The following is a 13,911-nucleotide window of genomic DNA, read 5'->3' as shown; positions in this document are numbered from 1 at the left end:
TTTTTTCTTTTTGGTGACAGAAAATTGCAATCTGTAATGAGCCTATTGTTCCCATTTTTTAAATCACTGGTCTCTGGCAATTTGAAACTCTGAGCTCTGAAAAATTCATTACTACTAACCTCCGCCAAGGGTGTTCCTGAAACCAAAATTACTTAATCAACTCAATTTAGCTTCTTGTGTAGACCTAATTCAGAAAAAAACTTTATCTTCTTGAATTGTTATTGCAATTAACTCCCACCCCACCTTCTTATTTTATTTTTTTTTTCTCCTTCTGCAGCAGCAGACATTTCAGTAATTAGATATTCTATAAAACTGAGCTATTCGTTCAGGGCAGCTTCACTTTTGTATTTGATTAAGCATATTGCCACCAAGGTCTGGGTTTTGTCTCTGAGGAAAGTTTAATGACCTCATTTTAATCCTCCTTTTAACCACCAGGCAGGTATCAATGAAGAGAAATAAAATTATCTTCTTTTTTTTAATTTTTGCCTCCCTTTATTTCAAACTTTTTTGGGCAATCTCAAGATTACATTTGATATATATATATTTTTTTTTTTCCCCAGTGACTGACCCATTTACAAGGAAGAATCCAGCTGGTTCCAATGAGGCTCAGGACAGAATTAGGCTAAACAGAGCCTTGAACTATGCCTTGCTAACTAATGCTCAGTGTAACAGAGAGGAACCAAAACTGTTTCACCAAATGGCAGTTGGTTTGAAGTGCTGCACATGATTGATTTGGTGGTAATTTGAGAATGAATGGACTGAAAGGAAATAAACAAAACCAAAGCCACTGTAAATTCAGGCTTTGATTAATGGGGTCTATTAGTATGAGACTCCTATCAAGGTGACCATATTTTTCTCTATCAATGCATATATACCCACACAATGTAATGGAATAATTCATTTAACCTACAATTTGTCTGGGAGTAGAGACCTGGATATTATTGATGGGTGTTTGCCTTATAACAGTATCTGCGTATGCTCTGAATCTAGCTATATGCATATCCATGCTTGTGCACTTGTACATCTTTGTATCTATCTATCCATTTTGCAGACTACTCAGTCTCAAAGGTATTTCATCCTCTTTGTCATATGCTACACTGGTGTAAAGACTTCACAGAAATCACAGAGAGGGCTTATGCTCTTTTCATTAAGACATGAGGAATGATTGTTTTCTCATAAACTGAGAAATATCTTTCATTTTAGATGAAAGAGGTGACAAAATAAAGAGCAAAAGCTGAGCATCCACGAGAGAGTATGAAGCGTGTTGTGTTCTCCACAGCCCCCAGGCACTTCAAGATGCCTGCAAGGAGCTGTCCTGCTCACAAAAAATCTGCATCCTGAGTTGGGGACCTCACTCATTCTGTATCGGAATCAAAAGGGTGTAGGCACCATGTCTCCTACATTCTGTTGGACAGGCTTTGCACTCAGGTTGGGTTCTGTCTCCAAAGTTCAGTTTGATTCAAAAGCCAGGTCAAGACATAGAATAGAATAGAATAGAATAGAATAGAATAGAATAGAATAGAATAGAATAGAATAGAATAGAATAGACCAGGTTGGAAGAGACCTTCAAGATCATTGCATCCAACCCATCAACCAATCCAACCCACCTAAACAACTAACCCATGGCACCAAGCACCCCATCAAGTCTTCTCCTGAACACCTCCAATGGTGGCGACTCCACCACCTCCCCAGGCAGCCCATTCCCATGGGCAATCACTCTCTCTGTATAGAACTTCTTCCTAACATCCACCCTAAACCTCCCCTGGTGCAGTCTGAGACTGTGTCCTCTTGTTCTGGTGCTGGCTGCCTGGGAGAAGAGACCAACATCTGCCTGTCTACAACTTTCATGACCATGGCTGCAGCAGCAAAGCCCCTAGCACCCAGTGTGGCAAGTACTGGGCAAGGCTGAGACAGGGTGGGAAGAAATAACACAGATTCTGCTTGTGCTGTTTGTTACCACTATTCCCTGACCTAACACCCTTGTCTAATTCATTGTTCATGCCAAAGATTTTCATCAGGACCTGCACTGGGATGCAGAAAGCCCATTGCAATTCATAAACACCGAGTTCCTAGTCAGGAAAACTAAACTGATTTGTAGTTTTTAAGACTTTGCACATTTAATTGAAATGCACCCAGAATTAGCTAGGTGCTCCTCCACCCAATTGCTACTGGGTACATTCATTTCACTGGAAGGCAATAATTTATTTCAGTTAGATGATGACAGCTCTGTCACAGCCCCAGCTCTACTGTGGAGTTTGGCTGAGCTGCGTTTTGATTGGAAAATTGCAAGGAAACAGAGTCACCTGGGATTCTCCATGAAAGCACAATTGATTTTTAACGCTGAAGCCTGTCTGCAGGACTCTACAGACCTCCTGGGTTTGTTTCAGCTGTAAAACAATGCAGTCCTGCAAATAGTCTCACTGTGGTATTAGGTCTTCCCCCCTGCTAGCTCTGACCTGTGCTGTTCAACTTAATTTCTACCTCTTCTGACAACTGCCTCTAAATTACGCCACGGGCAATATGTTGATGATCTTTAAATTCTGTAGCATCCAGGCTAATCTATATTCAAATGTTATTGTAGACCTTGTGGACTTTCTGAATGGTACAGGTGCAATAAGGGGAACCTTGAGAGCCGAATGGGCACCTACATATGCAGCTTTAGTCTATACTCTGGGAAATGAGGTACACGGCTCTCAAGATTTAAGTCCTTGATCTTTTCTGGATCTGAACACACACCCAGCTCCTGTGTGGTAGGTTAGCTACCCATTTCTACTGTTTTTTCCCTGGACCAGTATAGCAAGACCTTTTTTTAGGATGTCCTTAGTAGGCAACCTGGTCCCTTTTTCTGTCTGCAGACTATCCCACTGAAAAGGGGTTCTCCCTTCACAGCATTCTTTGTATGCATATGTGCACAAGGGATTCCTCCTCATTCTCACGTGTCCTGAAAGCTTCTGGATACATCTGCCTATAAATGTGCTAAGGAAACTCCAAACCACTGGCAGGCTGATTTGGTTTCCTACCACCATTGTTTCCCCAGGCTAGACTTACTTACATCTTTTCATCACAGTCATTTGGAAGTCAGTGCCTTTCAGCCTGAAGGAAAGGCTGAGCATTTTCCTTGCTACTTTGCTATTCTTGAACTCTATTAAAACCAGAGCTCAGCAAGATTCAGCTCTGGGGGGTGGGGTGGGGTGGGTGGAGATTAGGTGAAGCCTTCACCCCAAGTTTTGCCACTTGCAAAAAAAGTCATATTTTTACAGCTCCTATCAGTTGTTTCTGCAGCTCTGGACAGTGTTGCTCTTGTGTTGGTTGATGCACAGCTATATTTTGTCCTTTAGCAGCATTAACATGAGAACAAATGCACACAGAACAAGGAATACAATTTTGACTTATGCTTGTTTGCTTTTCTGGAGTTTTGGCAAATTCACAGAGCAGGAGGGCTCAGAGAGCTCTACGCCACGGCTGTCAAAAAGGCAAATTTGATCCTAGCAAATATTAGTGCTCTTGCTCAAGACACTGAAAAAATCTCATCTGGATTACTATACACAAATTGGGTCAGAAGAAAGAAATCTGAGCAGAGCAGGGTTAGCCAGATAACCAGGGGAATGGAATGCTGTCACCTAAAAAGGGGTTGGAGAGAGCTTGGCTTGTTTAGCTTTACAAAATGATGTGCACTAGGGTATCATGGTCGAGATGGGAGAGAAAATGGGAAAGAAACATCAAAGCAGGAGAAGGAAGAACTATTTATGGGAAAGGACAATGTTAGCATGGCAGTGATGTGCTGAGAGCCTGCTTCACTTTCAGCTTTCAAAGCACTGCTCAGAGTTGGGCTCATTACCATTTCCCAGAGTGTTCAGAGGAACCAGAATACCTGCACAAAGGTCACACATTTTGGCCATACAGTGCCAAACTCCCCAAATCCATTTTAACTTGGGCATATCTCCATGCCATTTTGCTCATGAAGTGGTGTGCTCTTCACTGCAGACTTGGCTGCTGATTCAGTCCAGCACCAGCCAGGTAACTAACTCAGTGTTACTGCAGCAGCCAGAGAGGAGTCTGACCTGACATTATTAATTAAGAAGCCCAGTTAAAAACTGGCAAGAATTGCCTTTTCCAACATACTTGCAACAAATACTTGCTTCTCCACTGATCAGCCAAATCCACTTTGTAACTAGATTAACCTTACCCAGCACTACATTCCTTCTGCTAGATGAGCATCTCTGCATGCAGTTATCCTGTACAAGCCACTCTGCTCTGAGTTCACAGCCAGCCTTTGGCCAGATTGCCTTTCCCACCACTGCCCAGGTGCTGTGAAGCATCCACCCATGCCTGATAGTCCAGTCCTAAGCCTTTAGAGCTGGTCCTAATGGGAGTCAGTGCCCAGATTAGCCAGCGAAGCAGCGCGGCAGGGAAGGGGATGTGGTCCTAGAGCTGCCTCTTTAAAACATGCTCCACTGGATTCAGCCTCAGAAGAGGAGATTCTCAAAGCAGTGCCAAAGGGCAAATTTTAAAGTAGCTTTAAATAAGACCTCCTAAGGCTCAGGAGCTTAAAGAACTTGAATAGCCCAGTTTCCTTTTTCCCTTTCTTTTTATTTTTTTTTTAAAGGAGAGGTTGATTGCCAGGCAGGTTTTCCTAAGAATCCACAAGCTCAACTAATCATGGGCACTTCAGCCCCGTGAAATAATATTTCTCTTACACAGGCTACTATAAAAACAAGTTCTGCACAGTAGGCAAATTTAAAATAACTTTTAATTAACATTTAAGACACAGAAGACTGATCATGCAAATTCATCTGCGTCTCCTCTCTGAGCCTGATTGTTCCTGATTGAATATGATAAAAATAGACTTTATATGAGTAAAGTGTAGGCATGGATTTCTTTAACTTCTCCTCCCCTCTGATTATGCATTTCCTTAGATAAAGTGGAAACCTTTGGATGGCTATTAACAGTATCACGGGTCAGACTGGAAAGGGCATTCCCGCCTGACAGGTGTTAAAGATTTCCCTGGAATTAAAGACAACCCTTCTGTGAGCAAAAAGGATGCCTCCACCTTGCATAAAAATATCACCTCAGACTATCCAGCGTTGTTCTGTCTTGGTTTCCTTTTAATCTCTCAAAACCCAGCACTAATTTGAGAGCACCTCCCCTGTATCTGAGGTGAGCACCTGGCCAGAGGCTCTGCTACAGATCTGCATTAATATGGGAGAAACGCAACTCGCCTGCACACCAGAGATAAATATTTGAAGGCAGGCTGAGAAATTCCCACATAATTAAGACATGTCAGAGGACATGACCCTCTTATGAGCAACAAGGACTCTGGATAACAGAGGGCACACTGATACCAGTACATTTATCTTGTAACAGTAATGGAGCCAGTTTCCCAGTAAAACTTCCCACACAGCCATTGTAGCACAGTCCAGTTAAAATGTCACTGGTTTACACCAGCTGGTGATTTGAGAGATGCAAACCCTGTCAACAATGTCACAAAAATGAACTATCACAGATAATCACTTCCTAAGTACAGTGCAAAACTTGGGCATGGGGAATTAAACCACCCTCTTCCACGGCATCTGATCCAGGGCTGTGTGCATGGGCTGGATGGGCATGCTGTGAGGACAGCATTACCTCTGCTCACACAGAATCCATACCTCTGCTCTTCAGCAGAGAGAAGAATTGTCTCTCTCCATTTATTTTTTGCAAGGGACAATGTCACATGAAGAACACAACACAAAGACCAGGCTGAAATCCCTTAGCTAGCCTGAAGAGCATTTCCTGGGTCACGGTCCTGCACTAAATCATTACAACTGCCCAAAATAGCTGCCTGGGATGTTTATGGCGTTTCATAGGATGCTCCACTCTTCCAGTGCCGATCTGATTGCTTCCCACCCTGGGGTTACCTCTCCTGAGATGTTTCCTCACTGTTAGCTGCTCTCTGATGCTTCTCAGCATGGTCAGATATCATCACAGATTGAGAAAACCTTCACCACCACAAAATACCAGAGCTGGACAGGACTAGAGGAGGTCACCTTTGTCCTTGACATACCCCAGTGCCTCATGGCTGGATGAATATAGTCTTGGTCATGACAACCAGGACTGGTGGTGACTTGCTGATGGAGACTGGACATTTTTTTTTGTCCAGAGACTGTGATTTCCTGTCCTCTCCACATAATTTCAGAATCCTCTGTATAAGAAATGTTGCTTCCTCCTCTGCTATTGCATAGGATCTTCCCACAGAATGGTTTGGGTTGGAAGGGACCTTTAAAGGTCACCTAGACCAACCCCTGTGATGGTGATGTACTAAAGGGTATGAAACCACCACTGATCCCCTTTCATGCATGCAAGCAATAATTTTGGAGTTTTATCAGAGTATCTTCAGTTTGTACATTTAAGGATCTTCCATGTGGTTTTTATTGCTCTTTTCCACTTTTCATCTAGCACTACATTTTGATCACAGCCCATCTGGTATTTGGATGGCCGTTAACCATCATACCTCCTCAGGTCATCTGCTCCTCTGGACGTGTGATTTTGGCTCTTGTACTCGTGTGCCTGCAATTTCCCATCCTCCATGCACGCACTCTCCTCACCCCCCTGCACGGCGCACACAACTATGGACGTGACCTGACTTCCTTGCTCATCACAGTGGCTGTTTTCTTCTCTCCTGTCTAGTTGTTAAATTTTACACAGTAACACTAATTCCTGCTGCTGAATACATGAGCTGTGACACCAGCATGGTGCAGTGTCCTCCTGAGCTACATTCTTATCCAGAAACGATTAAGTCTAAAACCACCCTGGCTGAATGACAGGTAATTTAGGAGCACTATAGGGTGGGCCTTTGTACGTGTCTGTGCTGAACACAGTTCCTTGAGTTCCTTTTGCCTGGCAGCTCTCCAAGAGCAAACCACAATTTCAGTTATTCAGCTGATTCTGTTTTTACAACAGCATCTCAACACAGAAGTATTTAATATAAAAATATACTGTATCTCTCCAAACAGTCCCCAGGCTTAAAAGAGACCCTGGGTATGCTTACCCTCTGAGGAGCTGTAGCTTTCCTGGAAAGAGATTTTTGCTATTTTTTTTTAGAGGTGTTAACATGCAGATTATACTATTTGAGGACAGGAAGGAGATTCAGCTCATCTTTAAAAAGAATGATCAGCCTGATGCTGTTCTCTCTGCCAGTCAGGAAAAAACCCCATGTTATACTTTCATGCTCACATGAAATTCATCCTGGCTATACCCAGAAGTATATCAAAGGTATTTGTTTCCATAGAATCAGAAAATATTATTGTAAAACACCTTTGGTTTTCAAATCTTTATGAAGTCCCATGTGCTACTGAGTAAAGCCCTTTGGCCCTTGTGAAACTCTTCTTCAGTGATTGAAATTAGAGAAACAATGGTAAAACACCAGCCCTGCTCAGAGGAAGAGTAGCGTTTTCTAATCCATTTAACACAATCCTGTGGGTAATTCTCTTGAATGCTTTTATTCCTACTAGGTCTAACACACATTAACTAGACATTAAATACTCAGAATTCACCTGTAAGCAAATTTCCATTATCCCACCTTCCATCAGATTCAGCTTTGGAAAGACATTAAGATACACCACATCTGGAGGCATGCTGCCCTCCACAAGGCACTGACGGGTGTGTGTGACAAATCCTGATACAGCTCATCCCCTTATCCCAAACCTCACCTCCTAACTTCCATTGGGAGACAAGGACCAGGAAACGTGGGTCAGCTGGAACAACCTGTGCTTAAATGACATGGCCACTAGATGTCATTCCTTTTTCACTCAAATGTAGGTTAAACTAGTATTTACCTGGCAGAATAAGGTCCCTCCTTGCAAACACCAGCAAGATGGGACACACACAATGCTGTGCTGAAAAGTCCCATGGCCTGAGAGACACAACACCCTGTAAGACTGGTTGCTATAGAATTTTCCAGAGAGAACAATCCCATGCTGGCAGGAGAAAGGACCACACAGCCCAAGACTTGTATCAGATTCTTATGGCTCTTCCCAACTGTATGTATCATACTTAAGGAGATATTTAATGACAGCTTTACAATACAAAGCTTGGTGTGTTCATGAGCACAGAAAATGTGTTGGGTGCCCACTCTTCTCTGATTCAGAAGGAATTGAGTGTCTTTCTTTTTCTGAGAATCTAGAGCAAATTCACTTTGTCAGAAAATGCTGGGGCAGCTTGGGAGCTGAGTGCATCACATCCGTAAGCCTCATCTCGATGGAGATGTGCGGGAAGGACCCAGACCCCACAGCTGGCATGGAGTCAGTCTGGGTCCATGGTGGCATAAACTGGGCTCTGCATGACTTCCCTGAGTTCTGTTAACTATTTGTAGTTTGTAAGGGCAGGACTAAGGGGAAACTTTGGTACTACATGAAGAAATATTTGCAAAACCTCTAAGACAGAATGAAAATTCAGAATAATCTAAATGATAAAAGCATTTCTCAAAGGATGTTCAGTGACTTGAGCACAATGCAGTTAGACCTTCTGCACCTTTAAAGATTTGGCATTGGTTTAAGATACATCATTGACTGCTCCTTGTTGACCCTCACATGAATAGTGGCTACACAATGATTCCTCATTTATTAGCATGTGGACTGTGGTTTCTAAATAATGTGGATCATAGAATGGTTTAGACTGGAAGGGACCTTAAAGACTATCTAGCTCCAACCCCCCTGCCATGGGCAGGGACACCTGCCACTAGACCAGGTTGCTCAAGGCCTCATCCAACCTAGCCTTGCACGCTTCCAGGGAGGGGGCATCCACAACTTCCATAGACAACCTGTTCCAGTGTCTCAACACTCACTGTAAAGAATTTCCTCCTAATATCCAGTCTAAAAATTCCCCTTTTCCAGCTTCCAACGTGGATGTTCCATGTCTATGGATTACAAAGGGTACTAGACCACATCATTTCACCTTCCAATTTTTCACTTCTACCTTAACTGGCTCTACAAAATTGTCATTTAAAACCTCTTCATTTTTTCCCCCTTGTCCCCTGGTAACAGCAGTGTGGAGCACGAGAACAGAATAGAGAAATAGTGTCCTAATAAAAGAGAGCTCTTTAGCTGATTGAAACCAGATGTGCTAAAGAATGTCTGCAGGTTTACTGCTGGCACACACAAATACATCTGTTAGAGCTATCAGTGAAATACAAATTTTAGTGGATACCTGTTACCATTTAGAGTATTTACTGCTTCCTTGAAATCATATCCGAGCCACGAAACCCGAAATATCTCTGACTGCTCAGGATTTCACTCATAAGCAATAACTACTCTGATATGTCTACAACCAATTGCTGTGAAACAACTGCATCCTCTTTGGTGCAATCAGAGATAGTCTCTTTGCCACATTATTTCAGCTCCTTTAGCACCTCAGCGAAATTGGTCACCAAATCGTTTTGCTAGTTCATGAATCTTTCCACTTTTCTTTCCCCCCCCTCCTTTCTCCCCTCAAAAAATCTTTGTTCCATGGTTATCTATCAAGTTCCTCCTATCTGCCAAACCAGCTGAGAGAGAGGCTGGCTATCAACATCCATGAATTACAAACACATTGTGTGTCCATGCATCAGCCTGCTGAGGTACAGATACTCACGGTGCTGGTAGTGAATTCGGGAGGGTTGTCATTCACATCTGTCACTGTAATGATCGCTGTTGCTGTGTTTGAGAGGCCATAGTTAAGATTTCCTTCCATATCTGTGGCTTGAACAATGACTACATACTGCTGAACTTTCTGGAAAAAAAAACCCAACAGAACAGAAACAAACATCAGGAAATAAATAGATGAGCAACAAAAAGGCATCCTGTAAAAAGTCTCGGTTAATATTTCATGTGTAAGTGTAATCTTTAAGCAGACCAAGAGGTTTACTAGTTTCAAAATGTTAGCCAAAAAGACAGAGGCAAATTTTCTGTCACGGTTTTGATGGGGTTTGTTGCACAGAATGGTAGATATCACCTGTTTTATAGGAAAACAAACATCTTATGGGCAAAAGTCCTTGGTTGAAACAGACATTTCTGTTAATTTTTAAGCAACATAATTTTTTTTCCAGTAACCTTAGTTTCTGTCTCCTGAAAAACAGCAAAAACTTTGCTAATGTGTTTCCACTGAAAACATCACCAAGAACATTATACCCCCCAAATTGACAGTAACATTGCCTGGCAGCCTTCCAGCTCATTCTGCTCACACAGATGTCTGCGTAGCATTTTGATACTTAAAATACCCTCCCTGCTTCAATCCTCAACGTAATATTGGTAAATAAGGAGAACTGAAGTCCAGGATGATTAAAAAAACCCCCAAACCATTCAGTCCAATAAACAGAAGTTCAGTGGAAATGATTTAAATTCCTGAGCACCCCAAACGACATGGCCCTCAAAGGAAAAAATCCTGACACAGCCAGCCACAAAAAACCTACACATTAAAGTTCTAAAAGATGCTGCATGTCAGTGCAACTGGAAAATAAACCTGAATAAAATAGGAGAGGGTGTCTGATCTTGCATGTGTGTACATCTCCCTAGGATGTCTCTGTACTCAGGAACATCTGCCCGCACTGAGAAAAGCCTCCTGATCTTTAGAACTAGCCTCAACAATAAATATTCATTTGGAGGCGCAGAATTTACTCTTGATGTCTACACGTGTCGTGCACAGGCTACACAGAGCACTTGACAGGCAGCTAGGAAAGAAAAGCTCCTCTCCTGAAATCTGGGCAAAGAGATGTGCTGAGGACCAGAGAGGGCTGCAGCCCAAATTGGGGTGACCGAAGGCAAAGCTAAACATTTCACCCTACTCCTCGAGGTTTAAGGTGTTAATTCCAGACATGAGCTGGGGATGCAAGGACCAAATGGCTCTGACTGCACAGCAGAGAGCCCAGAGCGTGGGGAAACCAAATGGAGGCACAACGTTGTGCAGGAAAAGCTGTGTGTGAAGGCAAGTGAGGGACTTCCCTGCCACATGCTGGATTGCTCCTGGGCTGCAAACACAGCCCAGGGACTTGGGAGCTGCCCAGGTGTGTGTTACATGTTACAAATGTGTGTAAGCTGTCAAATATCCTATGGAACTGCAAAGGGCAAGAAATTAGGGCAGCTAGGTCTCCCTACTCCTATATAAACATTCTTGAAATACTGTAATTGGCTCAATTCTTTAATTCTTCTGAGTTGCTAGAATAACTCAGATCTGAACTTTAGCTTTATCTTCAGTCCAGGACTTTTCATTGGCAGATATTAGCTTGCTAAATTGACAAGACATCACACAGAGGGATCCATCAGCACCTCCAACTGGAATGTATTGGGGAAATGCACTTTCATTATCTCATGCTACCTTGCATAATAAAACATGAGGGAGAAGCTACTGTTAGCCCTTTTTTTTTTGCTCATACACACACATAAAATGCCATCCTTTACTCCATTTGTAAAGCACTGTCAGGCTGCAATGTCTTTATTATTTACATTTAATATTTTCCTTCCTTTTTCTCTCTTACAGACAACTTGGGAGGTGGACAGAAGTAACTCTGATAAAAAATTAGTGAGTCAAGTTAGATTTAAATCACAGAAGCAGGGGCAAGTTACCTTTTAAAAGGTCCTTTCCAACTGAAATGATGCAATGGTTCTAACACCTGCAATGAGGACAGGCTGTGAGAGGTGGGATTGTTCACCCTGGAGAAGAGAAGGCTTTGGGAAATCCTTATTGCAGCCTTTAAATATTAAAGAGGGCTTTTAAGAAAGGCAAAGACACACTTTTTACCAAGGTCTAGAGTGACAGGACAATGGTTTTAAGCTGATTTGGATTACATACAAGGCAGAATTTTTTATTTTTTCTTATGATGAGGATAGTGAGACACTGGAACAAGCTAAGTGGGGAAGTTGTGGATACCTCTCATCACAAGTTTTCAAGGTCAGGTTGGACAGGGCTTTGAGCAAGCTGATTTAGTGAAAGATGTTTCTGCCCATGGCAGGGAGGTTGGACTAGATGGTCTTTAGAGGTCTCTTACAACACAAAGCATTCTCTGATTCAGTCAGACTCCACATAAATTAGAAAGAACAAGTTGGAGGCCATTTCAGAAGTGCATTGAAGGGGCCAAGCCACCTCTGCTGCTCGTTGCAGTAAGAAGCAGACACCTAATTCACAGCATCTGATGGCACAGCTGTCACACCTTACTGAAGAGCTTCAGCAGCCAAGAGGGTAATGGAGCTGGCTCCTTCACACTGGGCTTCCCTCTGAACTTGGTGTTTTTCTGTTCCCTGTGCTGGCAGACCGACCTCTTTCCAAGGGAGCCCAGGGGAGCTGGTGCAGCAATGTGCCTCCAGCGAGGGCACAGCAAAGGCAGCTCCCTTTCTCTGTCAAAAGTGATGCTGGAACTTGTGACACTGTTATGCAGACTTTAATGAGAACTCTGAGAATACACTCCAGACCTTGGCTAAGGTCACATTCTGTCTGCACAGCACTTCCTCATACCTGGACCCAGCCTGCAAACCTTCAACCACCTTCAGCTCCTTTCTAGCTTGCTTCACTTACTCTGAACCAAAACTTTGCTGGAAAAATGAACCCTCAGTTTCCTGGGCAGCCTGTTCCAGTGCCTCATCACCCTCACAGTGAAAAACTTCTTCCTTTTATCTAATCTAAAGCCACCCTCTTTCAGTTTAAAGCTATTACCCCTTGTCCTATCACTATAAGCCCTTGCAAAAATACTCTTTCCAGCCTTCTTGTAGGTCCCCTTTAGGTAATGGAAGGCTGCTATAAAGATTCCTGAGAGCCTTCTCTTCTCCAGGCTGAACCCCCCCACCCAGATCTCTCAGACTGTCCTCAGAGGTTCCTCAGCCCCCTGATCATCTTTATGCCCCTCCTCTAGATTCGCATGAGTAGGTCCATGCCCTTCTTATTGTGGAGCCCCAAAGCTGGACCCAGCACTGCGGGTGGGGTCTCAGCAGGCTGGAGCAGAGGGACAGAATCCCCACCCTTCACCAGCTGCCCATGCTGCTTTTGATGAAGGACATAGTTGGCTTCTGTGCTGTGAGTACGCTGCCTGCTCATGTTCAGCTTCTCACCCACCAGCACCCCCAAGCCCTTCTCTCCAGCCCTTCATCCCCCAGCCCAGGTGCAGGACTTGGCAGCTGGTCTCGTTGAACCTCAAAAGGTTTGCACAGGTTTGAAAAAATGAATCCTCTTGTACAAGAAGGGGTAAGAGTCTAGGAAGTCTCAGTTAATAGTTCTGATAACTTCACCATTTTCCTGCTTATTAAATTATCCCTACTCTGCTGACAGAAGCGTGTCTGTGTGCACTCAGACTCTGCCTTATTAATCTCAGGTTTACAATAAAGTTTTTTATTTAACAAAGAGCCTTTCACTGAGCATCGCAGCACAGTGTTAATGAAAAAACCCACACAAATCCAGAACAGTGAATTAAAGAAATGTACAAGAAAGATGGTATCAATCAGATAGTACCATGTCAAAAATGAAGAGGCCCAGAATTTAGTAATGTACAGAGCTACCAGCCTCAAAGAGATAGTGGATGAGAGGGGGGGAAGGAAGGCAAATGAGTGCTCCAAGTGTACCAGCAAGTGCAGGGAGTCCAAGCCTAGTGAGAGTGTGTGAAGAATTAGAGCAGATCTCAAATGGATGGAGAGACCAGGTGAGACTGTTACAGAATGACCACATTTGAGATGGGTGCTGCAGCTCAGGATACTGGAGACAGCTGCAGCAGTTGTGGACATGAATGAGGTGAGCTGCTGGTGGAAATTTAGAGACATCACCAACACTGCATTTCATCAGTGGAAGATGTAACTATTGTGCCTAGAGCAGAAGTGTAATCTGACATAGAGAATGGCTTTGGTTTGTATGTAAAGTTGTATAAACCACAAAGACAGATAAATCATAGAACAGAATCACAGAAACACTGAAGGTGGAAAA

General features: G+C 43.2%; 1 protein-coding gene across 1 annotated transcript in view; it reads right to left on the bottom strand.

Annotated features, from left to right (window-relative positions):
• The window catches only part of CDH4 (cadherin 4), a 467,294-nt gene that overhangs the window by 35,386 nt on the left and 417,997 nt on the right, over positions 1 to 13,911 (bottom strand). Inside the window, exon 8 of the mRNA XM_054173650.1 lies at positions 9,607 to 9,744. Within this exon, the coding sequence (XP_054029625.1) occupies positions 9,607 to 9,744 (138 nt within the window). The remainder of the gene's footprint in view (positions 1 to 9,606; positions 9,745 to 13,911) is intronic.

This window comes from Dryobates pubescens, chromosome 26 (assembly GCF_014839835.1).
Source record: "Dryobates pubescens isolate bDryPub1 chromosome 26, bDryPub1.pri, whole genome shotgun sequence".
Classification (NCBI taxonomy): domain Eukaryota; kingdom Metazoa; phylum Chordata; class Aves; order Piciformes; family Picidae; genus Dryobates; species Dryobates pubescens.
The sequence above is the reverse complement of the archived record's forward strand: the minus strand, read 5'-3'. Positions and strand labels throughout refer to the sequence as shown.